Raw genomic sequence first — 27,936 nt, 5'->3', positions numbered from 1 at the left:
AATATAAAGCAGCCACTCCCAGTAAAAAAAAAAAAAAAAAAAAAAAAAAAAATCAAGTAAAACTGCCCACTTATTCCCCTGGAATGGAAACAAGCTCCTATCTCATGGTTTGGAAACAGTATGAGCCCTTCTTAAACGGTGACCGGAGAGGCCTATCCAAACTGGTATTCCATGTAACAGCTCTTGAGAAACAACATCATGCACCGTCTAGATGAAGCTATCATTGACTTAGAAGTTATATAAGAGAAACAGAATATACATAAATCCTAGACAGGTACGTTCTTATTGAAGTAAGCGAAGGTAAACTGGTTATCTTGTTACTTGCATTAATACTGACAGAAACCAACTGCTGGGAATTGCTGGGAAAACAGCATTCAACCTTTCCTTCCATCAGCAAAACTGCAAAACACAGCGTGCCAGTGAACTATTTTACACTGTGAAGGCAGCCAGTGCCTGTAAGGCAGGCAAAGCCTTTGTTGACCTCATCATTTCCTGGAGCACAGGCCCTGCTGTCAAAGCCGAATCCCAGCATTATTGTGTTCTGCATCTCCTCGACAGACAGTTCTTTGCCCTTAGAACTCACCGCCCACACAGGCTGGGAGGATTCACCTGCAAAGTGTTACAGGTCCCCTTGGGATGACAGTCTCACACTCCCAACTATGTTCTCTGCACAAGTTGTCTATTGTCTTCTCACTGACGCAAACTGCAAAAGCACTATTCCTCTGCAGCTCGACACCCACAACTGTAGCTGCCACAGATGATCATTACTGTAGAGAGAATGTGTAGTTTCTATACTCAGTGGTGAGCACAGAAAACCTGTGCTGGCATTTCTGTTTTGGTGTTCCGTAAGGGAACAACTTCTACTTGGAGAGCTGTGATGGATTACAGCAGTGACTGTTACTTGACTTAGTGGATTCTGCTTCCCTAGTACTAAATATCATTTTCATGGTTGTTCAAGTAAAAGGACTTTCACAGCTCTTGATCTTTGCAGGCAGGAAAGAGGGGAAAATGATAGACTGAACACTTGCTGGGTATTTGCCCTTCTCCAAAGCAGATAAGATATCACTAAGCCTAGATTAAAAGCTTCAATACCACTAAACAGTGAAATTTTACAGTTTCTTATTAAGATAACTGAAAAAAAGCACCACACTCCAATGTTTGTGAGAGCTCTCCTGACTTTTGCTCTTTTATTTTTCTGGAAAAGCAAGATCAGGTCAAAGAACTCAAAAGGAAAAATTAAAAAGTAAAGAAATTAATTCAGAAGGTGGAAGCCCAACGCCCAACCCCTACTCCCTGCTTTCCCCCCAGAGTAATCCCAGACTGGACTAGCAATACAGGATGTCATCAGGTGCAGGTGTTCTTCCTTTTTTTTCCCTGGCACAAAAGACAAAGTATTTGGACTGCCCCTGTAGACAATGACACCCAGAAACGATTCTTATTTCATATGCATGAGACAAATATGCACCTCCACTGAGACACACACTTGAAAAAGAATCTTGTTTACTCCCAACCACAGACAAGTCTGTAATTAATTTCTTTTAACTTTAGTGACATTGCTTTACACTAGGGAAACAAGGTTGTGCAGTATAGTGAACCAGTTAGAAGAAAATTAAACAGTAACAACTCACTCCTTGCATGACCATCTCTAAATTAAAATTTTTTTGCATACCAAAGTCGACTATACATATGTCCTCTCTGCAAACTACCAGTAAATCATACGGTTGAAAGGCAAGACCAGGTTATACTGAAAAACTGCCAGCTTCCAACAAGGACAGACTGCCTTATTCACCTTGAATTTGATTGAGATAAGACCTCCATTTCTCTACTGCCTGTCACTCAAGCATTTTACCAACATTGTTATTTGCCTGTACAGACTATGTAAGTCTGTACACATTACTTTTCTATTTTGCTCAAACATTTACCACGTGCAGAAACAGAGTGCCCTCTAGCTCTGACCGAACTCAAGAGAATTTTGTTAAGACTGTTTCCTTAAAGTCCAGCACTTACGTGATGAAGGAGAGAGCAAGAGCATTCTGTTACCTGTACTCTTACCTGTTCGGGGGTCAAACAGCTGGTTGGCCTCCAAGTCTGTGAAAGTGCTGAAGCAAATGGGGCATTTAAAAGAGGCGCGATTGGTGGAGTCTCTTTCATCCGTCTCTATCCTCCTCCTCATGTGGTCCAGCTTGTACTTCACCACATTAACCAGAAGGCGGTAGTTGATGAAGTAGTAGTTATGACGAGTGGTTTTGCCATCTGGAGCTGTCTCTACCCTCATCCTGCATTTGATGAACTTGTCACCCTTGAGGGTGTTAAGTACAGCCCGCAACTGCTTCCTGTCAAACTTAAGGAGCTCTAACATGTCCTCTTCCTTCACGCAGGGGTTCCTGATGAGAATGTCCAGAGCCAAAGCATGTTCAATGCCATAAAAGCCACGCACCACATATTTGGCAAGGCGTTTGAGAGCTGCCGGGACCTCAGTGAGGACGTCTGGGTCAGTCATAGCAGATTCAGATCTTAAGCTTCATGTATACTGCAATGAAAAAAAGGCAGATGGATTCTTAGCTAGTCTTCTGACTTCAGAAGTTTTGATTTATCTCACTTAGAGCTAGGAAAAGGATGGGTGTTTTCCATTTCTCTTTCCCAAGCCCTGTACCGATAATGCCAATGCTACAGAAGTAGAATTAGTAAGTGGTACATCTTATTCAAAACAAAATGATGGAAAACTTTAAAAAGTGTACAAGAAATTGGTACCATAACATACGGCAGATTTCATTTCTGCTCAGTCACAACCAACAGAGCAGGAATAAGAAAGCTGTCTTGAACTTGAGCTCCAGTAGACAGCTTCATGATCAGCTGAGACGTAGCTTGGGAGAAGCAGAGAAAGACTGAAGCACAAAAGGTCCTAAGACAGCCCAAGAGTAGAGCAGTCTTATGGCCCCAGTTGATATCACTTGATCACGTTATAAGTAGCCCTACCTGCTTCTACCCCTTAGGCATCACTGGGCAAAGATAAGAGGATAGCTTGCTAGTGCGGATGGGTCTGCATTCAAGCAAAAGCTCCCAGCCACACAATGAGAACAGATAAACCTTTTCCTTACTTTCTGATAAATAGACCTTAGTCAACTCTCTGCAGCATGAAAATGTTAGCACTGCGAACTCCTACATCACAGACTGCTTCAGCCTTGATCTTAGATGAGCAAATAGGTCCTTCCAAAGGACTGATCCTTCATTTAAAGTGTTTCATGCTCAGGCCTTCGAAGCCCATGGATAATACAGCACGATAAATGAAGTAAAAATCAAAATGTAGTGAACATGAAGAGACCATGTGCTTAAAAAGAAAAAAGTATTCCATGAAGTATCCTTTGATTTACTTATCACGACTTACTGTGCTCTCTGTGACAAGACAATAATTTCTTAACATGAAATGGCAGAAATAGTCTACTATCAGTTCACAGGGTGGTTTTGTACATTTTCCCTCCACTCTTTCAAGTCCATACATCCGTAGGCAGTAACAAAATTCCCCTCCACTCATAATGCACTTGGATTTCCATGTATGAAAAGTTCAAGATAAGATGAAATACTATAGGTGCTTTTGAAATACTCTTTCAGGGGGCTGTACTTCCAGTTAACTTCAAATAAAACGTTGAATAGTCTTTTTCAGTATGAGACTTCCATGCTGGTTTAGGATATGAACATCCATTTCTTAAGCAACAGGTTCCTTCAGCTGAGGAAAAACCCCACACCTGAAGTTTTGTTTGTTCACCATTGCTAAGCGTTTTTTATCTGTGAACTAATATCATAAATAGTAAAACTCTGCCAATATCAATTTTCACTTCTATTGGATATTTCACACACTGTATATGTACCTCCCCAGCATTCAAGTCTCAAATGAAGAGAAGAGGAGAGTGACAGGAGAAGAAAGGATCTGGATGAGTATTCTATTTTCCTCATTGCTATCATAAAACCTATAATATCCTTTTTGACAAACACCATTACAGAACTTTTCTATACTCCCCACACTAAGGCATGCTACTAGAATCGCCAAGCTCTACATGTGACCAAGCAGCTGATGACTCACTTCCATCACCCAAGACTACTCAAAACTCTGGGCACATTTATCACAGTAGCCTGCTTGCATTTTTTTTTTTTTTTTTTTTGGTATAAGAAACATTGCCCTCTCAAAAAACTTTAAGCGACATTACCCATTGAAGCTTTACTTCTGTCCAACCCCCACCTTCTTCTGCAACAGAAGAGGTATGTTCCTCTCAAGGGTTATGGCCAGTCTAACTGCAAAGCAATTACGCTGTGGATTCTGGAGCTTAACCATAAGTAAATTAAGATTGTCCTGTCTTGCTTGCCTTTTGGGTAAGAAAAAACCACCCACTTTCATTCTTTTCTTTTGAAATGCTTCCCTGAGCTTTTCTTTTTCTGTAACTTAGAGCCAAACAGAATTCACAGTGCTCCAATTGAAATGAACTGAACAACATCTGTTGAGTGCTGGTGCGCAGGCTGAGAACAGTTTACGGAAACAATGCTTGGATGTCCAGCTCCAGCTTCCCTTCAAGGAAATTGAAATATGTTCATCACAGCATGAATTAGTCATGAAACAAGTACTTCTAGAGTCAGTTAACTTTTTTTTTTTGCACACCAGATACATAACGAATTACCTCGCACAAAGGACAATTTTCTAGAGCTTTGCATTAAAGGTAAAAGCGTTAGCAATAAATGATGTCATGAGTTAGCCATACAGTATTTTTCAACCCTTAAGTCAGACCCAATCTGAATATACCGTCACAGGACGTTGTCCCTGAAAATCAATTTAATTCTGTTCGTATTTTTACATCTTTCAGTCACTTAAAGATAAATCTTGCTTTTGACTGAATCTGTCAGCAACATACTGATACTATAAAACAATGTCAATGCAGAAGCTGGCCAGAAGCCTTTATTTATTCAAACTGATTAACTCTTATTCGGCGTTTAAGCACAGTATAACATTAATGTAAAGATCAATTTTAACTAAAACTTGGCACCCCAGAAGAGATTTAAGAAGTCAAATTTTGAAAGGCAAGAGGTTTTTAAGTGCTGATCTCACAAAACAGGTTTAAGGTACAATTTCATGAATAACATACTCAAAAAGCTTAAACTAAGACCTACAAGGGACCAATAAATAAAACCACCTCTAAGAGTATATACTTTTCCCTTGTTTTCCAGCTATAGTGAGAGATTTAATAATACTTCTTAGTGTCAATCACTAGAATTTTTTTTTTTAATCTAGTGGGGCCAGGAGTTTTTACACAATTATTTCTTCTCCTCTACTGGAGATTTTTAGTGATGTCCAAATCTTCTATGTCGTCTGGCAATAGTGGGCATCTTGGGCGTAATGCTGGGTTTACAGCTGGGTACATGGAAATACAAGCATTCTGAAAGCACCACAAACCATTCTTTCCCATTAATCTCCACTTCAAAAAGTTGATTAACAAGGATTAAATTCTAAATCCTGCAGAAGACAGCTTTTCAGTGAGACATCGAATTGACTAGTGTCAGATTTTAAAAAGAAAAAAAAAAAAAAAGGCAAGACAACAAAACCCACCCTTGTCAAGGGTCAACAATGCTAAACACAACTAACCTAGCTCTGAAAACGAGCACTGGCGCATGTTCAGCAAACACCAGGTTTTATACTACATTGAGGCCTAATGCCAGCAAGGCCTTGAACAAGATCTGTATGGTCAGACGAAGGACATATTTTGCAACATCATGCTTGATAATCCCGTTCTCAAGTAAATTAGGTGATACAGAACAACGGCATGAGAATGAGCATATACCACTCCAGACCTGACTAGGCCAAGGTCTAACAAATTGTTTCTCTAAGAGAAGCTGACATCTGGCCACCCTGCCATGAAGAATCCCAGGCTACAGAATAAGAGCTCCAAATCCTTACCGCCTTTCACCGGGCAAGACAGACAGTGAACTAGCTCACGAGTGGTAGTCCACTGCCACAAGAATATCAGTTTGATTCAAAAGCAGGGGACTTTACCACTGCGTCCTTAGGCAGTGACTTCACCTTCCATCGAAGCAGTAAGTCAAGCCTGAATTAATTACGCGTGCATAGAAATATGATAACATCTCCTAACAAGATTTTAATGGACGTGCATCTGTTTCATAATAATGTCTGTACTGACCTTAATAATGTATGAACATCGAGGGACATTATCAGGGAAAAAACAAAAGAAAAACAACGGCCAAGATAAATCACTATGCAGTAAGCACCTACAGCACCAACAATAAAGCACACTGGACAGGATGATATTCAGAAATACCCAAATGAAAAATTTCAAAATTTAAACATAAGCTTCATTAAAAGACACAGCTGTTGCGGAATGGTTCTGCGTAATTACATGAATACAAATCAGTATTACAGGTACAGCAGGAAAGTAGATCTGTCTATGTTATCACAGTAGGACAGCAACCCTAAATACACATTTGTTTTTTTTAAAACAATTCCTCTAAACATAAGAATAAATACTGACATGGCTAAAAGAGACAACACTGGGAAGAAAGACTGAAAGCGACACAATACAAGCACATCTGTTGGATTAAGGAAATCAGGGTACAGCCCACAAAAATCGCGATCATACCTCAGGTTGAGTAAAATGCATGAGGTATCAGTACTGAGCATAACTAGGCTGTCAGTAAGGAAATCCAGAGGAGAGCAAGGGACGGCAAAAAACCATTCAATATAATGGGACCAAAGACCACATAGAAGCCAGAAATTCAATGCACCAAACATCTCCATTAGCCAGGACTTTCCTGATGCAGCATCAAAGTAACTGAACTCTTCTTCTCTATTTACAAAGATTTCAAGAATTCTTTTGTGAACTCTAACAGGAATTGTGCTAAGGATGTTGGACCTCTTCTTTCCCGCTTTTCCTCTCTAAAGCTGAGTCAAAAAATGACAAGTGCTAAAAAGGTGATACCTAGAAGCCACAATGTAGATGAAATTAGAACTACAAGTCATGAAAACGTGAGTCAGACAGTAAATTAACCTGAATTTTTATCTAATACTGGAAATGATCATCACATTGTTTTAACATGTAACTTTGAGGCTTATACTGATTCCACTAGTAACTTTACCTCAAAAAAACTAAGTCTCACTGTTCATATATTTGACAAGGTAAACATTTTATACGCAGGATCTTGAAAAAGGAAGCAGACTACTCTTCAGAATCACTTGGGTATACAACACCCCAGATCTCTTTTGGATGAAAACTTGGGAGTTGGAGCATTGGCTGGAAACCTGGGTCTATCAGACATACTGTTTACACTTGGAAAGGTGCTTCCTGTTTTCCCCCCACACCTAATTTAAATTGTTAGTGCTCTTTTTCACTAAATCTTTGAGATCAGGTTTTGCAGATTTGTTTGGAAAACACTTCTGCAGGCTTCTGCCAAAATATTTTTTTAAAGGCAAAAAAAATTATTTGCTTACACCACCGACACAGTTTCTCCAGGAAAAAGTCAAAATCAGATTATAAGAAGAGAGTCCCTCGCCTGTAAACGTGGCCAAGTATGACAGGTTTCCGGGAGCCAGCGTATAGCATATCCCACTCCAGCAGTCACTTGTAAACACCAGATCCTAGTTTTGTAGTCTGTCACTCTAATAAAATTTAAAATTCTGTCTTCCAGAGTACGATGAGGTTAAGCTGAGAGAAGCGATTCTGAATCTTCCCGAGTAGAGGGAAGGAGGGCACACATTTCAGAACTACAGTGGGAAGACATGCCATCAAGATTCTAGATGCCTGTACAATGTCATCTCAGCCACTAGCTGTCCTTTCCAGAAAAGGGAAAATGGCACAGAATCTTCCATTTTGAAGTATGGATGGTTTTTTTGCCTTTCTCTGTAGTGAGTGGATGATCTGTGCAACATGTCCCTATTATCCAGAACTGCCTTTATTCCACTTCAGTTGCAAACCCACAGTCTTCTGGCATTTTACCAAAAGCTTACTGAATTCCATCCCCTGGAGACTTCAAGAACACTGCTGCTCAGCCTTCCTCCTGTACTACATCTTGATGAGAAATCACATATTTTCATTGCAAGCCCTGCTCTGAAGTATTAAAGGAGAAAAGAACAACCTGCTTTCGCTCAAAGTCTGCCTTCTATTTGGCATTCCATAAACGGGAACCAGGAGGCCACAGGTATCAAAGGGTTTTCTTCTCTTAAGGTGAAAAGTTGTGCTACAGCTGCACATAGAAAGCCTGAAGGGTCTGGCTGAAATTACAACTTTTTCACCTAATTTCACAAGTAAAAATATATGGAACCATACATGATATGGCCACAAGGCCTGACTGCACATGGCAGAAATTGAACAATTCAGGCTCAGGATGTAATTCCCAATCACATTCTTAATCTAAACGTCGCGTAACGATAGCAAGATGTCAGTAAGTTAAAGGGCTACCTATGTGCATGTATACAAACAGATGTAGTACTCAGAAGTACTTCAAATACACAACAGCAAACTGCTTATAATTGCAGCTGTAGACAAAAATGGAGTGCACTATTTACTGAAGGCCAGTCTTGGTGGCTAGAATAGTGAAGGTACAAGTTTCCTGTTACAGCTTAAGTCAAATTATACCCTTCCATAAAGAAGTCTTTCTTTTCCTTCCCAGCCTCTAGCCACAACCCCTGCCCATTCTGTGCTGATTTTGCCAGTTGCCTATTCACGTAGCAAGGTGAATCAAGTTGAAAAAAAGTGAAGAATTAACATGGCAAAAAACTAATGTATTTTAAAGGGAGGGCAAGGGGGCAAAGTTCAAGAACCGAATCATTTATGTTACCAGACTAGAGTCCACACGAAGCAGAGAAAAGAAAACACGGCTAGGGATGTAGAAGAGTGAGGCATCCCCATGGGGCTGCAAAGATGTGCAATTGGATCAACTGCAATGTGAAGCCACTAGAACATTTTAACCGTGGACATCAGAAACGCTTAGAATTTACACTCCGATTTGAATGTACACCAGCAGAAGAATGTCTATTATTTTGGAGAAACCTCCGCATTGCCCCTTACAGAACAAAGCTGTAAGGTTTTGAGTTTGGTTTTTTTTTTTAAAGGAAAAAAGTAAGAGCATTTCTTACAAATATCAAGCCTAAGAAGTCATGATTACACTGAAGTACAGTGGGCCTAACTCCAGCATTCCTTGTTAAGTTTCTGATGGGAAGAAAGTAGTAATTCTTTTTCATATCCTGGATTCAATGAGACCTGGAAGACCACACTCCTCATCATGACAGATAACATGAGTGATATTGTCTGACTCTCAGAAATTCAGGGAAGCAGTAACACAAAGATTTATGAAAGTATTAGGTTCAGAAAAGTTTTAGTTAATCGGGGGTAGCAAAAAGGGATACATACTGTGGATGTAAGCCATTAAGAAACAGAGAAACTAAATAATAAAGATACTGGATAGTTTTAACTCATGTAGTTTCTTGCCCAGAATTCCCTAAAGCATCCTGTGTGAAAGCGAGCTGTAAATAGTATCTCAAAGGAAGGTAGGACTGAAACTCCCATCATCCTGTATTGCTGCCGGAAGGGTATTTGCCCCTCTTTCAAGCACACGGCTCTGCTGTCTCCCTTGCCAGCTCTAGCACTCACAAGACTTGCCTGTGTACCAATTTGCATCACTAAATGGCAGAAATGTACCACTTTCTTTTTTTTTTTTTCCTTTGTCCTCCTTTTACTAGGTTTTTCAACAGTTTCATCAGTTGAATTGACTAGTGGAAAAGTCCGATGAGCAACTGAACCAGCAGATGCGAGAGGATCCAAGCGCAGGAGATGAGAGAAGATAATACCTTTCATGGCTGAAAAATACTAACCTACCTATATTTTATGAAAATATGCTTTAAATGTATACTGATGAACACCCTTTTCAAAATGCTGATCTTCCTTATTCATTCCAAGTCATTTGTTGCACAGCTGGACCTGTTTAACAGTTTAGTGCCATTATAAGATGTGATGTTCATCTGCCTCTCAGGGAACCAGCAAGCCTGTGAAGCCAGATGAAAACTAACAAACAGAAAGAAAGTATCTTGCTGACATAGAGAACTGAATGGTTTCACTGCATGGGTTCAACCAATGCTCAAGCCTGGCAAAAAGAACTGAGCTAGATTTGTCACGTCAGTTACTTTTCAGATTCCCATAATCTTGCAGCTTCCTTCAAATTAGAAATTGCACAGAATTCCTAGACTATAGTAGCAGATTACACTTTAAAGCTAAGTGAAGCAGAGAATCCTTTATGCTATTTGCACACCTTCCTGTTCCCTACCCACTTCTATGCGGTGAGCTTTAAACATCCAGTTGTGTAGGCTCCTGTAGGACAAGAGACTTGACGAGGGCTCAGCAGTACCTCCTGAAAAAAAAAAAAAACCAAACGAGAAAACCCTCACAAACAGCGCAAGAGCAGAGGCAGGCGGTGGGGTACGGAGCCGAAGCAGGGGCCCGGGGCAGGGCCCAGCCCGACAACGTGCGGGGAGGCACAGACTCCTGCGGGCGGTGCCGGCGTGCCCGGCCCCGCAGCGACACGCGCACGCACAGCTGGACGGGAGGGACGGAGGGCCGGGACAGGGGTCTCCGCAGGCCCCAGGTACCCGCCGCCCAGAGCGGCGGGGCCCCTGGGAAGCGGAAAGGGGGCGCCCAGCCTCGGACGGGACGGGACGGCAGCGGGGGGAACCCGGCAGGGCCATCCTGGCGCCTCAGGGCGGACAGTGAGCGGACAAGGCCGCCGCTGCTGCCGCCGCCACCCCCGGGGTCGGCACTGACCTGCCACCGCTTCCAGCTCTCCCCGCTCCAGGCGGCGCTTCCGGCGGCGCCGCAAGGGTACGTCACTGCCGCGCGCGGCTGTGACGTCAGCAGGGCACCTTGCCCAACAGCGTTCGGGCTGTTGCGCATGCGCAGTACCATGCCTCCGTGGCCCTTGGTCACCCCTCTCGGTGAGCGACAGGAAAATGAGCTAATCGCGTTCTCAGAAAGCCCCGCCGTTCCCGCCCTCACATGAGTTAGACCAATCAAGAGTGAAAGCGGCACCGCCCCCTCGAGCAGCCAGCCAATGGGTGGAATGAAGGGGAAGGAGCGTGCGCCGCGATTGGTGGCGCCGGGAGAGGGAGGTATTGTTGCTAGGTAGAATAAGATGGCGGCTTTGGACAGGGTCAAGGTGCTGGTGTTGGGCGATTCCGGTGAGTCTCCCTCCCTCTCCCCCGCTCCCCCCCAGCCCCGGAGGTGCCGGGCGGCGCATGCGCGGCGCCCCGCTCCCTCCCCCGGCCCCGCCGCCGACACCCACCGGGAGCCTCCTGCTCCCTGTCCCGCGCACCCCTCCCTGAGGCCCTGCCCGCCTCCCGTCGCGTACCCTGGGGCGAGCAGTGCCGGCGACCCCGCTGGCCGTCGTTGCTCCCTCACTCCTCGCTTTGCCCCGGCCGCTGGGCGCTGGCCATTGGCCGATGACCGTTGGCCATTACCTGCCGCTACTGGGAGAAGGGCGGTGGCGGCGGGACTGTGGTTTTTAGTCGGTGCTGCTGCCCCGTCACCTCACGGCCCTGTTACCTGCCTTGGGTGGCCTCCCAGGAGTTGTCCTCTTGTGTGCACTTGCAGGTGTCGGAAAATCTTCGCTTGTTCACCTCTTATGCCAAAACCAGGTGCTGGGGAACCCATCCTGGACCGTGGGCTGCTCGGTGGATGTTCGAGTAGGTGACGTGCCCGACCTCTTGGTAGCCCTAGCTTACAGTGGAAAGGAAGGGCCTTGACATTTTTTTTCTTCTTTTCATTACTTTCCACCCCAGAAGGAGGTGTGTTTTGATGTTTTCTTTTGCTAAGCATATAATCTTTTGAAACAAATACTATGAAAAGTGAGCCGAGCGCTTGTGTTGAGCAAGTTTTGACCTTACAAGCTCGTCAAAAGCGAACAAGATACTTGTCATTCGTGGCATTTCTCCTTGCTGCAGTGGTCACGGGCGTGTTACAAGTCACGGACTGGCCAGTTTAAGTCAGAAAGCATAGCACTTAAACCACACTTCCCTGAGAAACACTTAACACACAGCTAAATTGTCAGCCAAACATATTGGGGAAAAACAATTTGCTTGTTTAATTTGAGGGTGCTGACCATGACCATAGGGTTGCTGCTCTTCCGCTCTTCCCCTCTGCTTATTGCAGGACCTGCGATTAGAGGCGTGAGGATATTAATCTAATAGGTTTTTGGCCCAACCTACAGTTCTCATGTGCTGGTGATAAAGGCTTTCTTCCTTCATAGCTCTTTGCTGCATTCTCCTCGAAATGTATCGGCATAGGTTAGGAATGATCCTGTCATTTCACCTCAAAGCATGCTGAAATACATTTCTAAAATTTGGGGAAAGAAACATGGCACTCCTGTTTGACTGTGGAGCAGAACTACCTAGCAGATCCTGGGGCAAAAAATGTTAATTGATTAATTCAGTTGAGCTGTCAATGAGAATTTGGAGAGGAAAAAGATGTGGTCAGTTGGAATCCAGTGTGGTCATCTGTGTTAATATTCTTGCAGTACTATATGTAGTCTTAACAACTGTAAGAAGTTATGACCTTACTTTTTCATCAGCTTTTGCAACATGCTATTTCTAAGCACATCATGAGGTGTTAGGTTTGTTTATATTGAGATGGAAAGGATACTCTCTGATGACCACCAAGCTCCATCTCATATAAGAGCTGTGGTATCCAGTGGCCACTGCTGGACTCATTCCCTCTCTCTTCTACTTGAGAGATTTGCAATGGTGTCAACATGAGAATTGCAAATTTTTGTCCAAGTACAATAATCCTTTCGGCTGAATGTGTAAGTGTTGTGTGGATTAACTCTTGTGAGCTGGTGCTGTCATTACTTGTGATGTGAATTTTTCATCAGATCCATGACTACAAAGAAGGGACTCCAGAGGAGAAGACCTACTACATTGAGCTGTGGGATGTTGGAGGTTCAGTGGGTAGTGCCACTAGTGTGAAAAGCACACGAGCAGTATTTTATAACTTGCTGAATGGTAAGTTTGCATGGTGTAGGTCTGGTTTTGTCACTGTTTCAGTTACGAGCTGTCTCTTGATTCTGAAGCGGGATTCCTTTAAGTCTGGCTGAGGGTTATACTGTTCTCTTTTCTGATTCCGGTAAATTTATACAGCAAAAAAACTGATACCATTTGTAGGCAGAATTTTATGGATTCAATTTTCAACAGAAAAGCTATTTTAGGCGAACCTGTGCAGGTAAGGTTCATCAGCCTTTCACTTCAGTCTTGTGCAACTGGTGCAACAGGGAGTCTTTGAAGTTGCAGTGGTGCCCCTTCCAGCTACGCTTGCAGACATAAAGGTTGACTTCACCTTTCCGGTCCTGGTACACATGCAGAAGTATGATTTATATTTTCTTGTCTGTTCACTTTCAAAACCTACAGCAGGGGAATCGTTATTTGAATTTATATAAACTTTGATTGTTACATCCTGCCCTGGCAAATTTGAACTGTTCTCCCATAAAATTGCAATATGCTGATAACCATCTTGCTCATTTAATTTGCCAAATTATTTTTAATAATTGAATTTTGCAACTTAATGTAAATAGAGAGTAGTATTCTGTGCCTTCTGTTGAGATACTGACTTAAAGGCCTTAGTAGTTCATCTGTACCACCAATAAGACTAAAGAAGAGAGTATGAATATAGTAATGCAATATTTCAATTGTTACGTTTTGGCATCCAAGGACAGTTCACTAAAAATAGATGTATACCAGATGAACAACCGCTTCTGAAAATCTGTCTCAAATGTTCCGTTTGATTCTCTTTTCTTGCTCCCAATCATTTGAGGGCCTTTAAATAATCTCTTAAGCCATACAATAAACATTTTTGCTCTGTGATTATTTAACTAGTTATTTCTTCCTCCTTTCCCAGGAGGAAAACTGTGTGTAGGTACCTCTTGCTTATAGTGTTAACCAGACCTCTGCAAATAAGATCTGAGTTGAGGTGTGCCCCAAAGCAAGCCTATTTGGTATGTGAAAGAAATTTATTTCTTCTGACGCCATATTCACAGTATGCCAGTGAGTGTGGGTCAGACTTGGAAATATCCTAGAACAGCCCATTAGGAGATGAAATCTTGAACTTATGTGTCTGAATTATAATTGATGACATTATTAAAATAGAGTTATTTATCTCCACTGTCCAAAAGATGCTATTATGCAGCTTACGTATGACAACTGTTGACTTTGGTAGTTAGCCTTGGCTCTGGTTTCTTTCGTTAAACTAATTCCTTCATTAGAGCTTGTCTCACAAATTGCCTCTGTTAGAGGTGATTCAAGAAGAGAAGATGAATGCATTCCTTCTGCCTGACTGCTTGTGCTTTCTGGGCTTGCAGTGGTCTGAAAAATCAGAGATCAAAAGACAGTTAATGTTTGGTCATGGCAGCATCTGTGCAGGCTGTCAGCATAACCTGGTTTTTGACCAGGTTAGGTGTGGTTTGCTTTTGGTTCTACTGCATATCTTCAGCTTTGGTGTCCCTGCATCTGGTGTGTGGGCCATGATAGTCTAGGACAGTGACTAGGCAGTAAGGCTGTGGCTTGCAGACCCTAGTGGGGGAGGAACATTTCTTTGAGTAGTCATTGGTCCTGCCTGCCTTTTTTTGATGTTGACATAGCCTTTTTCTGCTGGTGCAACTAACTATGTAGGTTTTCACTGAAGCAGATAAGAGAACTGCCCTATCAAAAACATAACTGGGGAAGAGTGTCTGGAGGTGGAGAGTGTTTCTCGCAGATTATGCAGCAGTGCTTCTGAATCTGTTGCTGTAGGCCAAGTTATATTGTATCAGGCTTTTTCTGCCTACACTGGGGGTGGACACGCAGTTGAGTTGCCTTTTTATGTTGTTCCTCAGATAAATGCTTTGAAACAGGGCTATGGTTCTGTTATCCTGGGAAATCTCATAGGAAAGTCTGTGCACAGTTGTGCGGGGTAGTGAAGAATGTTTGTGGAAATGTGGTTTGTTCATAATGTGTACAGTGGGTGGCACCTTTGGGAGTTAAGGTGAAAGATTAAATGAGTAAGTTTTTTCCACCTGTGGACTGTGAAGTGTGTTGAGAATGAATCCTGAAGATAAGGGGTGTAATTCCATTTTGTCCTTGAATTAATGATGGCTTGACGTCTGGAGGAAGTGGGAACGTTCCACAGGTTACAGAAGGTGTGAATAAATAGAAGAAATTTGCTAGCAGGAGTTGGTAATTGAGTTAGGAACTGTGGTTATCAGAAGTGGGTGTCTGCTAATAGCACAGCTAGGAGGTTTGGCTGGCTGTTTTTTTGTCTCAGAATTTACATTCTGAAGGATCATGGTAATGAAAAGTGCTAGAAGCTTAATCTTAAATATATGAAATCTTAATAGTTCATGTTTCTACCAGCCATTTGGTGGACTGTGAAAGTTCATCAGAGTCTGTTTCCCCTTTTGATACCTCCCCAAGTATATAGCATTAGTTCTTGAAAATGCAGGAAAGCAATAGTGCTCTCTAAGCTCTGAAACAAAGAAAGAACCTTTAGATTTCTTAGATGATGTGACAAAAAGAGTTATGTTTACCAATTAGTCAAAACAGAAAGGCAAAATTCTCTGCTACAATAATATAGAGTTTCAATATCATTAGGACTAGACAGAGCAGAATCAGGGAATGCCTGCAAGCCTCTTGCAGATTAAACCCTGACGTGGCTGTTCGTTTCCTCCTTTCATGAGATTTTTCTCTTAGCTCTTATCCAATTCCTGATAAGCAGCTTTAAAAGAACTGTTGCATCCTGATATGTTCAGCTTTACGCATTCACTGTAACTGAACCGGTTATTCTTCCCTTTCTTCATTCTCAGATATCTGGCAACCTGCAGATGTCATTTTGGAAGATAAGGAAAAAATATATATCATTAAATAGCATCTTGCTGCCTTCTCTTTTACTTTAGGGATAATTTTAGTGCATGACTTAACCAACAAGAAATCATCCCAGAATTTGTATCGCTGGTCTTTGGAAGCACTCAACAGAGATGTTGCTCCAACAGGAGTTCTTGTGACAAATGGGTAAGTGAAAAACATATGTGCAGAGTTAAGACATAGTAGTTCCAAGCTGTTGTGGAAGTCTTTGTTCATCTCTAAGGCTACTTGAAGTCTGCACAAAATTAGGTGTGCCTAGACTTTTAAGAAAGAAAGGAAACAAATGGGAGGTATCAAAGAAAATTGCTGTTCTTTTTGTTTTACGCTGCCAATCAGGCCATTCTGCCAGTAGTTTGCTGAACTGTGTGGCAGAGACCTTGCTTTAAGGGAAAAGATGTTTACTGTGTCTTTCTTTTGTCTGAGGCCTCTGTGAGAGTGGGTCCAGTCCCTGATACCTGAAGACGTGTGTCTCTACTGAGATGTGCAAAGCATCAGGAAGTGTCATGGGATATGACTCCGTTCCAAAAGGCTATCTGTCCGTGCACTAAAACTGAGGAAGTTCCCTTTATTTTTCAGTTGGGGCAGTGGGGGAATTATTTCAGGCTAAAAAAAGGGCTTAGAAAACTCTGCTTAAGCAGCATGTTCATAATTAGCTTTCCAACATCATATCAAGTATTTCCTCCTGTGCCTCAGTGCTCCTGTTGTACATGTAGTCAGGGAGGTTTTAAGATCATTGATCAACCTCACATATGAGCAGGGAAGCAATAATAAGGAGTAGCTTTTCGTGGGAAGAATATCAATTGCTATTCTGCCTATGCTGGTATGCAGGTGTTTCGGTAGAAACATGGGAGAAGGGAAGGAGGGTTTGCACTATATAAACTGCCAATTCCTCCAGGTTTTCCACATGCAGGTTTTTGACAATCATTTTAATTTTCAAAAGCTTAACTTCTGTCAGCGACAGATGCTCAGCCACTAGCAATTGCTCGGTTAAGTTGTTGCTGTTCGCTGTAAAATTACTTTCTAGAAAGCTTGTTTTAGGTAAAAATGAAAGACAAGTGATTATCTTAGTTGAGGAGAATGATTTGAACTTGGATTTGTGATGACATTTAATTGCGATATTATCTATTTTATAAAGGCTGTCTTTGATCATTATTCATATCTGAATCAAGGCTTGTTGGAATATAGCTTATGGTGGCTACCTTTACTTGAATGTAGAAGAATTAGTAACTTGACACCACACAATTGTTATTGCAGCCCTCTTTGGTCTAAGGTGGAAAGGGGTAGTGTTTCATAGTTGCAATTTATTTCATTGTCCCTTTTTAAAAAGTGTATGTATGTAGGAAGTTTAGATGTTCAGAGGTGCCAGCTCCCTGATCTGTCTCTGGTGGCTGCGTACGGTTGGTGCAATACTGGAATTCCTCTTTCTTTCCTGCTTGTGTTAGCATTTCTTCTGCCGTTCATCTGTGCAGAGAAGAAATCCAACTCGTGGTTTCTTTTCTCTTTCCTTTCAGTTCCTGTGTAGTGACTTAGATGCAGAAGCCCTTCTTTAATTTACAGATATAGCACGTTCTCACTTAAACAAATAATGACCATTAATAAATAAATGACCAGTATTTGAAAGGAACAGGGGAGCTGATGGCACCTCTGTGCCCACTTACATGACCAATGCTTTATTCAGCATTATATTTGTTTCCCTCATCAGTGACTATGACCGCGAGCAGTTTGCTGATAACCAGATTCCACTGCTGGTAATAGGAACTAAGCTGGATCAGATCCCAGAAACTAAGCGGAATGAAGTTTTGACCAGAACAGCTTTCTTGGCTGAGGATTTCAATGCTGAAGAGATAAATTTGGTTAGTATCCTTGTCACCAGTGTTATTTTGCTTTTATACAGGAGTGAGTCTGATTTTTAGTAAGTAAAGAGACTGTTACAAAAATTGGTCTTTTGGAGATTTTCTCAGTAAATGAGACGCTCGCAGTGCTGGAGTCATGCACACTTTGGTTGTCCGTCCCTCTTGCTTGATGAAACAATCATCTTTGTTTCACTATAGGGAGGTATAGGGGATGTTGGGTAAGATCACCAAAGCTTAGAATTGATGGTTGTGAGTTAAATTTTCTCTTCTCTATTCTTAGTTCTGACACAGACTATCTTTGAAAGAATCATCAAGGTCACTTTATTTATATATGTATATATGTATGTATAACGTCTGTGTGTGTGTATATATGTATAAAAATATACATGTGCTGTGTGAATGCTCGTGTATACACACACATGCATACACATGCACGCACGGTCTCATGTGTAGGCTGTATAAAGTATTAGCTGACTGTATAGCTGGTGGCAGAAGGAATACGTGGAGCGCATAGTGGAGTACTTAGAATTCTCCGGTTGATTCGTAGAACAGAAGTTGGCTTTTTCTCTCGGATGACTGTGGAGCAGAAATCAGCAGATACACGGTGTTTTCCCTAGCTGATTGCATGTGCATGTGTCAGGGGAAAGGGTATGTTGATTTCCATGTGTATGGCTTCCTTGCATTGATCTCCTTGCGCTCGGTTTGTTGTTGCCTTTTGTGTGTTCTAGGATTGCACCAATCCTCGTTACCTGGCTGCAGGCTCATCCAATGCTGTCAAACTAAGCAGGTTTTTTGATAAGGTAAGCCAAGTCAATTAAATTATGTTTTATCCTATATGTTGAACGCCATTCGTGATTTGAATGTGGAACAACAGTTAGCTGCTCCTTTCGTGTTCCATTTTTTGAGTTGGTTCAAGCCAGATCTGGGGAGGCCAAAGATTAATCTGCTTTTGGAAACCTCCAGAAAATAGCTGATCTGCTTGACGGTTTGATTCTTGATGTGGGTAGAGCAATGAAAAAAATCTCACAAATGTGCAAAGACACTCTGCATGTGCTTTTGGAGTCCTTTGGCAGGCCAGAAGGTTTGCAGTGTGCTGAGGTAGCAACGTGGGGAGTACAAGACACTGTTGCTCCTGGTAGGAATTAAGAAATTGGGCATATTACTCTCCCTTCCTGCACAAGAGAGCATCAAGGCCAACTGTGAAAATGACAAAAGGGGAATGCTCTGGTTTAAGCATACCCTGGACAAAGAGATCATAGTGGAGCAGATCACCTCCTGTAACAGGTCATGCTTTAGAAGAAATTTGGCCTGAATTTTCTTCAGAGGAGGGTGTAGATTGTACAGGGTGATACAAACCACTTTTTGATTTTTGGATCAATGGTACTGCCTCCATAGGTCTTCTTCAGCACAGACAATTTGTGCATCGTTCTCAGAGGCTGAGTTGGGCTACCTCTTCTCAAGCTTCACCTATGGCCAGGGGCTCCTTGGAGCCACTGGAGTTGTTATGCACCTGCAGAGTCAGCTTTTGCTGGTACTCAGAACTGCTGCGCCTGCAGAGAGGGGTGGGAATAACTGACTCTGATGCAATAAGGAGACACCCAAACCATCATCTCCATTACTAAAGAGGGCTAATTCAGTTAGGTGTCTAGCAGTTGAGGACAACACAGCTTTACTAAGAATGGCTGGAAGTGGCAACTCCTTCTATTAGTAGTAGAGCATTGCACTTAAAGCAGCAGGCTTGGAGCAGGACATGTGGGTTCAGACCTTGTCCCAGTTAGCCGTGAGTTTTGGTGCTTACATGTGAAATGTTGATTGAAATCTGAGGTTATGCGTATGCTGTGCCAACTAAGATCATTCTCTGTTTTTCCCAGGTCATAGAGAAGAGATACTTCTTAAGAGATGGCAATCAGGTTTGTCATTTTTCTTCCACTTTTGCTTTGTTTCTCCCTGCGTAATGTGAACTGCTGACAGAGTCCTGTATAAAACATGGGCTTCATGTGACTTAAATGATAATCTATGCTGGTAACTGAGTTTTTAAATATGTGGGAGCACAGCAATTTTGGATAGACAGAAAAATGGCTGACTTGTCAGCTGAAGTATTTGGCAGTGAAATAATTAAGTATTCTAACATGGTAGAAGTTGCAAGAGTGAGGTAAAATGGGCAAATATAATCTCTTTCAGATCTGTCAGCTTCAGACTGCCTGATTGCAGAATTAGGCCAGAGATGCTGTCCTGAAGGTCAAAGAAAAGGCTTTTTTTGCACAGCTGGAACTAGCATTTTATGTTTTGCACAGGTAGTTTTCATAGAACCAGTGGAGCCACAAGGAAAATGGCAGTAATGATACCAGCTTGTAATTCATTTCTAAATGGCAGAATTAGCTGTTTTCAATACAGTTAGTAAAGAATTAGAAAAATTACTGTCCTGGGTTGGGCAAGCCATTTTAACTTCTTGTGCCCCCCACCTTCCCATGCACAGTCTACCGTGCAGGAAATAGTGAGGTTCCACTTACCCCGTCTGTGAGGTGCTTGCAAATTGCCGTGAATAGCACCACTGAAATACAATTGAATGTATGGTTAGATGTAGCCGTGCTGAAAGCCCCTTAGGGAGAGCGGGGTAAAAAATAGTCACGAATTACAAAATGCTTACTTTCTCTGAGTGTTTTTAAATGCTTTTTAAAAATAAATTTGCTTTTTCCTGTTTCAGTTCTGCATGATGCCTTTTTTCCTCCCCTCTCCCTCCTTCCCACGTTCTAGTGAAAGGAAGTCTCCCTTTCATGGGGATAATAGCTTAATGCAGAAATCTGCTTGTGTGCTGGTTGTCTTTGACGCATGATTTTTATTTTTCTTATTTGATCGTTTTTAGTGGCTAGCTAGGGATTAACTTTATATTCCTTATGGCCACGCGCCAAAGACTACAGCCTTCTGAGGACTACTTTCATCTGCCTCACTGAAAACAGCTCAAAAGCTTAAAACAAATCTTATGTAGTGGACAGTCATATTTAAAGAGGCAAAATCCAAATTGGAACTGGAGATTTCATTATAACCTCTTAATGTTATTATTTGAAATTATCTACTTAATGTAAATCTTACAAATGTGTTTGTGGGTTTTCTACAATAGGTCTCTTCGATCACTCGTGTTTTGAGGTATTTCTATTATAGACTTCTTCAGGATGAAAAGAATGATAAGTTTCAAATTGTTTTTAGCTATGACTTTGATCAGATCTCTGATAAATAATTCTTACTCTTAATTAGTGACTTTGATATAAAAAATGCTAAAGCAGATAAGTTTTTAGCTACGGTGTCCTGCTACTTTTTAGTTATAATGATTGCATTTTTCTTTTTTGAATTCCCAAAGCAGTTTTGATGAGATACAACTTTGTGCAAAATCTGCCTGATTTTTCCCTTAGAGATGATTGCTTTTCAGAGATGAACAAAACAATTCCTGAATGAATACCTTGCATATCTGTTTGAGTTTTGTGCCGGAAAACCCTAACTAAATTTAAATTGTGGGCGTTTTGGTGGATTTTTATTTTGGGTGAGCTCTTTAGCTTTCTCAGTTTACCAATGAAGCGTGTAACCTAATACCTGCTTGGTATTGTAAATTACATTTTCGTCCCATACTATCCATACATGCCCATGTTCTCCTGGCGTGATTTGTAGTGCTTGGTTGACACCTTCCATTTTAATATACTGTGTGGAATTGTTTTGGGAGGGTGTGTTTATTGGGTCTGTTGTTTCTGTTTGTATGTGGTTAGATATTTAGAAGTTATTCTGGGCTGTCATCAAATAGTTTTATGATGCCACCAATAGGACAGACATACCTATTAGAAAGCAGTACATCTCTTTCTTCTGTGGGATTCACAGGTGCATTGGATCGCAGATCTGTTTGAAATACCGTTAAGCCAGAGAAGCTTCTGATGGTTTCAAGTAGATTTTCTTCGCAAGCACTCATTGTCTCGGTGTAAGCAGTTTCTACAGATTGGCTGCAAAAGCAGGAGTGCTAATCCTTTGCATTGTTGTGGCCATTTTTATTCCGATGGTTTTCTTAAAGCTTTCAGCAGTTGTTAAAACTGTACTTTCAACCATCAGTGAAGTGCTGCTGTCTCAGGTTAGAAGGTGTAAAGTCTCAACATCTGTTTAATAGAACTTGGTAATACTATTTTATAGTTTTAAAAATGAGTGGAAGAGAAATTCTTGTACGCATTTGAATCTGAATTTGAATTACAGACTTTGAAATCTGTAATTAACTCGTTCAGGATTTGCCCAAGAAATTAAGCTTTTCATTGTAACCCTTGCCAAAAAGGATTAAGGAGCTCCATAGGACAAATGAGCCATACTCAGGTTTTGTGTCTTGTTTAATTGACGGTGCTCCTGTAGCAGTAGGCTGAAACATTTTAGTCCTGATTCTGGAGACAACGTGGAAGAGGAAGGCATTGCTGCAGTTGGCTTGGTAACAGGCAGTCAAATGTGGGCTAGAGGGAGCTCATGCTGATTCTGACATGATGACTTATCTTTCCTGTCTCTAGATTCCTGGCTTCTCTGAAAGGAAAAGGTTTGGAGGGGCAACACTGAAGAGCCTTCATTATGATTGAACACTGAAGAAGTGGAAGATGACTTCTCCAAGTTCCTAACAACATTCCCATTTCGACTGGATGCTTAAAGACAATAACGCCTCTGTCAAGCAGAGTAAAACGGTATTATGCTTTGGCCGAGTAGACTGCTGAAGCTACTTTTACTGGAAGAGACTTGGGGAAGAATTTCCGAAAATCTAATTTGAAGCCTACAGTGTTTCTGGGGATTGCAGACTGTCTGGATATATGGGAACATTTGGGGAAAGCGTGCCATAAATTGAATGCCTCTCGCGCTGCTGTGGGAAACTTTATCATACACAGCAAGTATACGTGACATCTTTATCTCCGTTTTGGAAAACTCATGGACAGTCTTTGCAATGAATTACATTCATCTTACCTCTAAAGGAAAGATGACACTGAGTGGGCTTCTTATTTATGGTAAAGTGAACAAAACAAGTGAGCAAAATGTAAGAATGGATAAGAAATGGTCTGGAAAATAATAGAATGCCTTCATTAAATGAATGGTGGTGTCTCACCTGGAACACACTGTTCAGCCCTATTCAAAAGGGATAAATGAAATAGGCAGAGATGAAAAAAGATTTGAAGCCTTAAAAAGAAAATTATGAGTAGAAAACATGGTATTAATTCTGCTGCTTAAATTAAAATTGTTTATTTTGGAGATGACAAAGTGAATCAGGTACTCCTGTTTATCTTTTCATAATTGAGTGTGTTCTTGTTCTTAAATCAAAAGGCAGTGCATTGAAAGCTGTTGGGAAAAGTATGGTTTTTATACAGTGCTTATTTGGAACAAATGTGACATGGTCTTACTGAGCCTCGGGGCTTCGCAGATTCAGAAAACATGAAATGTAAGAACATCCTCTGAATTAGAATGGATAGAAATTTAGAAGGGATATAAAGGCCTGTAAAAAGTAGGAACTGAGCATGATTAGAAGGAAAGTTCTGTGATAGAGTTGTTTCCTTTTCATATTTAGTACTAAGGATAAAGGAGACTTGACCTGGTCTGATCTACTGTGTAAGTTGTTGTCTTCCTAAGTAGCCCCAGCTTTGCATGGTTTCTCACCTCCCTAGAATTATATGGAGTGGTAAAAGCCTGATTTATCACAGTTTCTTCTTTCCCCTCCTTCCTCACAGTCATCTCTAATGGTTAAGCCTCTGGCAAAGGCTAACTAAGAGCTGGAGTTAGATATAAATACAGATTAATAATAAATGGGGATAGAAGAAAGTAAAATGCTGGTGTGAAACTGACAGTGAGCAGACTTCTGCAGTCTCCAGATTACATCTGCCTGCAGCTCTTCTCTAGCAGCTGCCTGGAAATAAATGGAAAACTGCTTATTGCCACTAATCAGGCACAAAAATGACAGCTAGGTGCACCAGTCAAACTTATTAAAAATATGGATACTTTGCTTTTCCTTACGCTGTTTCCAGAAAGGTCTTGGAGCATTTGCAAACATGACTGCGGTAAGTTTTTTAGATGCCTGTATAAATTGGTTATTAGGTTACCTTTACTTTATAACCAGGGGAAAATAAGGTACTGAAATATTCATAGCAGATAACCCATGTCTGAGCTATGCAGCTCATGACAGCACCAATGTGTCTCTCTGCTCCCTTGACAATAAAAGCTGGAATTATTTTTTCAAGGTCAGGTGCTGTCTTAGGGTAGGTAGAACTATGCTCCCTCAGGTTACCAAGGAACTGCAGAACAGAAGAAAGCTAGGCCTATTTCTTCTGTCACCCTATGGTTTTGGGAGAATTGGAAGCATTGCAAAGTAAGGGAGGTCATTTAGTATAAGAGGCTGCATGAAGCAACAGTTACACAGGTCTTTGATTTGCAATAAGCAACTCTCCAAAGTAGCCCCTTTCAATTAATGAAAAAAAGGAACATTGCTCAGTATGCTGTAGGGTGGCATAAGCCCTAGTTGCAGCTTACCTGTATTTGTGCGTTTCACTCCTGAGGCTCCACAAAGGAGAAACAAAGTCTTCACATGGAAAATCTCATGAAGGTCAGTTCATGCTCCAGGAGGAGGAGAGAATTCCTAGGTCCTGTGCATCAGTGGGACTGTAGGTTATGGCAGTCGGTATCCAGGAGCAAATTAGAAAGAGATACTGTTACGATAGGAGAGAGAGAAAATAAAGGGAGTAGTATCAAGGAAAAGTAGAGCACATGGGCAAGCGGTAGCAGGTTAGCAGATTGAGAGAGAAGTTTGCCTGAGGCTGTGGCTCCTGCTCTAGGCTCAGCTAAGTCTTCCTGGGCTCACTCATTCAGCTATGAGCCATAAAACTCCTCCCAGGGTATCTCCATCCATTCTTGAAATGACCAGCTGACAAGTGACTTCATGGTCAGTCTCACTGTCCCCTGTGCAAAGCGAAGGATGCTTCCTTGGAGGCATGGTTCTGATGTATCTGTTTGTCAAATTGTAGTGCTTTCAGGACACTGGGAATTAAAGAGTTTACCCTTTTTAATTTTAGTCTGGATGTTTAACTTGAAGAAAACGAGTACCAGAGTTGTTTCATGTTGTTTGTGTTGTCACAGTATTTATTCTGATACCACGAACCTTAACTCTGTTCTGCATAAACAAATGATAGAATCGCAGAATCATAGAATGCTTAGAGTTGGAAGGGACCTTAAAGATCACCCAGTTCCAACCCCCTGCCATGGGCAGGGACACCTCCCACTAGACCAGGCTGCTCAAAGCCCCATCCAGCCTGGCCTTGGACACTTCCAGGGATGGGGCATCCACAGCTTCCCTGGGCAACCTGTTCCAGTGCCTCACCACCCTCACAGTAAAGAATTTCTTCCTAATATCTAACCTATATCTCCCCTCTTTCAGTTTAAAACCGTTGTCCTTTGTCCTATCATTACAATCTCTGATAAAGAGTCCCTCTCCGTCTTTCCTGTAGGCCGTCTTTGTTAGTTTTAATGCACTGAAATCCTTTACGTAGCTGTCATTTGGTTATAATTCTAAAGGGTAAAGGCTAAATTTTTGTGCTGTTCTCCATCAGTAGCCCTGAGAAATGGTTGCAGACCCATTTGACCATGATTACGATGCTTTAGCCTTCCTGGTCCCAGATTATAATGGGTTGCTGTGTAAAACACCTGTGTGTGCTTTTCCATGTATTTTTGCCTACTTTTCTTCTTCCAGTATTTCATCAGGGCCGAGTTAAGGATATTAGCATATTCAAATTACATTTAAGTATAATCCTGAAATTTTATGGTTTTTTTCCCATGCTTGGGGTTTGGATAATTGCACTATGCCTGTTTTGTCATTTTCACGTTTACCTGACTGGCACTTACCAAGGCAAGAGAGCACTATAGCTCTCTTGAAATAGGTCCGTATGATTTTTGTTTGGAGTGGTAGCTTCTGTTTTCCTAAATGTAATGGAGGGACAGAATGGACTGATAATTATAAATAAGATAAACCATGGGAACTGGCAGAAAGCCATTGCAGGCACCATTAATCTGCTGACTGGGTGTAGTGTGGGATTAGGTACATATGTATTTTGATCAGGGATAGTGGCACCATATGCAAGTGCCACCAGTTTAGCACCGTACCTTGCTGTACCAATATTGTTGGTGTGTATAGAGCAAGAATATCTTGCACTTGCTGTGGTGTGTATCAAATGTTCAGCATCCAGCAGGTGATGTGGCATGACCATCCCTAGCTGTTCTCATTGACTTTACCATTACTCGCTGCGACATCCCTTCTGTGCTTCTGCTTTACTTCTATCTTAAAATGTCTGAACATCGGTATTAAGTTGTCACTAAAAAGAAGTTGACAAATATTCATTGTCCAGCCAAATCCTTTTTAGTTTTTTGGATCATGGGTGTGAGTGTACTGGTTGCCTTACACCTGTGTTAATGTAGTGCCATGAATCCAACATCTTAGCTATTCTAATACAAATAGATCTTCAGTACAGATTAAGTATCTTATTTGTTTATATCTCATCAGGTAACCATAGTTAAGTATAATTTTTCCTTTTAGGTCACAGTGATGTGTAATTGAGTCGTGTATGTTGATGATGTTACATTTATTTTTCAAAGGAAGCGCTAGCTTCTTGTCAGAACCAGGACTACATGAGCAGCTGGAGTCAGTTGCGTTGCTGTTTGCACCTCACCTATTTCTGCTGCCCAAAAAATGTTCACCTCCAATTTCAGGTCTGTGGTCTCTGTGCCACACTTCACTCCTCCGTCTGTGTTTCACCTTTCCTTTCTCTGCTCCCTCCCACTTTCTCATGCCCTCTATGACACTTCTGTCTGTCTTGCCTTCTGTCTCTTACCTCTGTCCACCCATGCCCCCATTCCTCCAGATCCCTTTCTCCCAATTTCTGTCCCACCTGTCTGATCCCTTTGCGTCACCAGGGGTCACAAAGACCCCTCTCTCTGTGCTCCCCCCACTCTGCTCTCTGGTTCCCCCTTTCTTCTTCTGTTTTTCTCTCCATTTCCCTCCACCATGCTTTGTCTCTCTTGCTGTACCACCTGATATCAATCTCTGTCCCTCTGTTCACCTGTCTCCATGTGTCTCTGTCTGTTTTCCTACATCTCTCCTTCTGTCTGTCTCTCTGGTGTCTGTCACAAGCACACACATTTCACATCAAAGCAGTTTTTACCTGGTTCCTTTAAACCGGAGCTACTCAATCTCTTTGTGTTATTTCCAAGGCAGAAATATTTACTCAGGTGCTGTGTACCAGAGGTGTCAGTGAAGGTGGCTCATGCCACCAGGTGTCAGGTACATTTGAGCTGTGTTAGACTTCCACACAGGTGAAGTGTATAGCAAATATTAATAAGCTTCCCCTCTTCCCAAAGGGCTCGGCAGAGCTTTCTGGTTGATTTATGGCCAGTTTGATGACTGAGGGGATAGTCAGAAGCATGAATATGTCCTAAATTTGGAAAATCCCCCAAATCTGCCCCTCTCGATTTCCCTGCAGAAAAGTAGGAAACCCATGTGTACAGTAGTAACCTTAAATTCTTGAGTATATGTTTCTGTTCTCGTAGCAACAGGATTGCCTGCTCCTTGCGGCAACATTTAGCAAAGGTGCCCCTGGCTTTAAGAGTATGAAACCTAACCAGTAATGGGGGTTTGGGTGCAACCATAAATATTTGCAGCGGCAGCTGCAATACGCTCCATTTATCACAAAAGAGATATGAACTGCTGTGTCGTAGCCTGCAGTCAAGTCAGATCTTTTCGGTGAGGTATAATGAAGTCGGCGCTTGAATCCTCGTTTCTGAGTTGATAAGGAGGTGACAGACTTTACCGATAGAAAACCTGCTTCTGCTGTTCAGCAAAGGGAGCTTAATCCTTCTATTTCTTTTGTTAGCCAGCTCTTCCCATTAGAAGTCATGTTCCTGTCTCACTTTCCTTACAAGGACGCCAGTTACTTTGATTCCTTTATAGGGTTGAGCATGTCTGTGGCTTAGTGCGCCAGTTTTCTTTGACAAAAAGCCATTATCGTTATTGATGAACCTGTCACTGGCTGGCAAGTTACCAGAAAGCGCTCGGAGGTAAAGCTTTCCTTAGGGTGTGCTTTCCTGCAGTGCTGTGCGTTGGGTCCTCAGACAGACACTGTTTTTTGG

At 41.9% G+C, this 27,936-nt stretch overlaps 2 protein-coding genes across 7 annotated transcripts in view; one reads left to right on the top strand and one right to left on the bottom strand.

Moving 5' to 3' along the window:
- GTF2E1 (general transcription factor IIE subunit 1) overlaps positions 1-10,866 on the bottom strand; it is a 54,254-nt gene extending 43,388 nt beyond the window's left edge. For 2 of the 6 annotated variants that reach the window (XR_010073308.1, XM_063352150.1), the window contains exons 1-3: positions 10,806-10,866; positions 10,297-10,395; positions 2,053-2,530 (exon numbers count right to left, since the gene is read on the bottom strand). Coding sequence is in view for 5 of the 6 variants with exons in the window: in XM_063352150.1 (XP_063208220.1) it covers positions 2,053-2,500 (448 nt within the window). In the remaining variant the exon portion in view is untranslated. Of the gene's footprint in view, positions 1-2,052; positions 2,531-7,545; positions 9,618-10,296; positions 10,396-10,805 lie in introns of those variants that run through there. The other 4 variants (XM_063352161.1, XM_063352171.1, XM_063352186.1 and 1 more) reach the window with 4 other exon arrangements.
- A 252-nt stretch (positions 10,867-11,118) lies between these two features.
- On the top strand, positions 11,119-26,686 carry RABL3 (RAB, member of RAS oncogene family like 3). The gene is made up of 8 exons (XM_063352139.1): positions 11,119-11,218; positions 11,631-11,722; positions 12,907-13,036; positions 15,955-16,069; positions 17,625-17,775; positions 18,504-18,575; positions 19,647-19,685; positions 22,302-26,686. The coding sequence occupies exons 1-8, from the start codon at positions 11,173-11,175 to the stop codon at positions 22,365-22,367; spliced, it is 711 nt and encodes a 236-aa protein (XP_063208209.1). The 5' UTR covers positions 11,119-11,172; the 3' UTR covers positions 22,368-26,686.
- Positions 26,687-27,936: the final 1,250 nt, after the last annotated feature.

The sequence above is a fragment of the Chroicocephalus ridibundus genome, chromosome 1 (assembly GCF_963924245.1).
Source record: "Chroicocephalus ridibundus chromosome 1, bChrRid1.1, whole genome shotgun sequence".
Lineage (NCBI taxonomy): Eukaryota > Metazoa > Chordata > Aves > Charadriiformes > Laridae > Chroicocephalus > Chroicocephalus ridibundus.
Note: the sequence above shows the minus strand (reverse complement) of the source record. Positions and strands in the feature narration are given on the sequence as shown.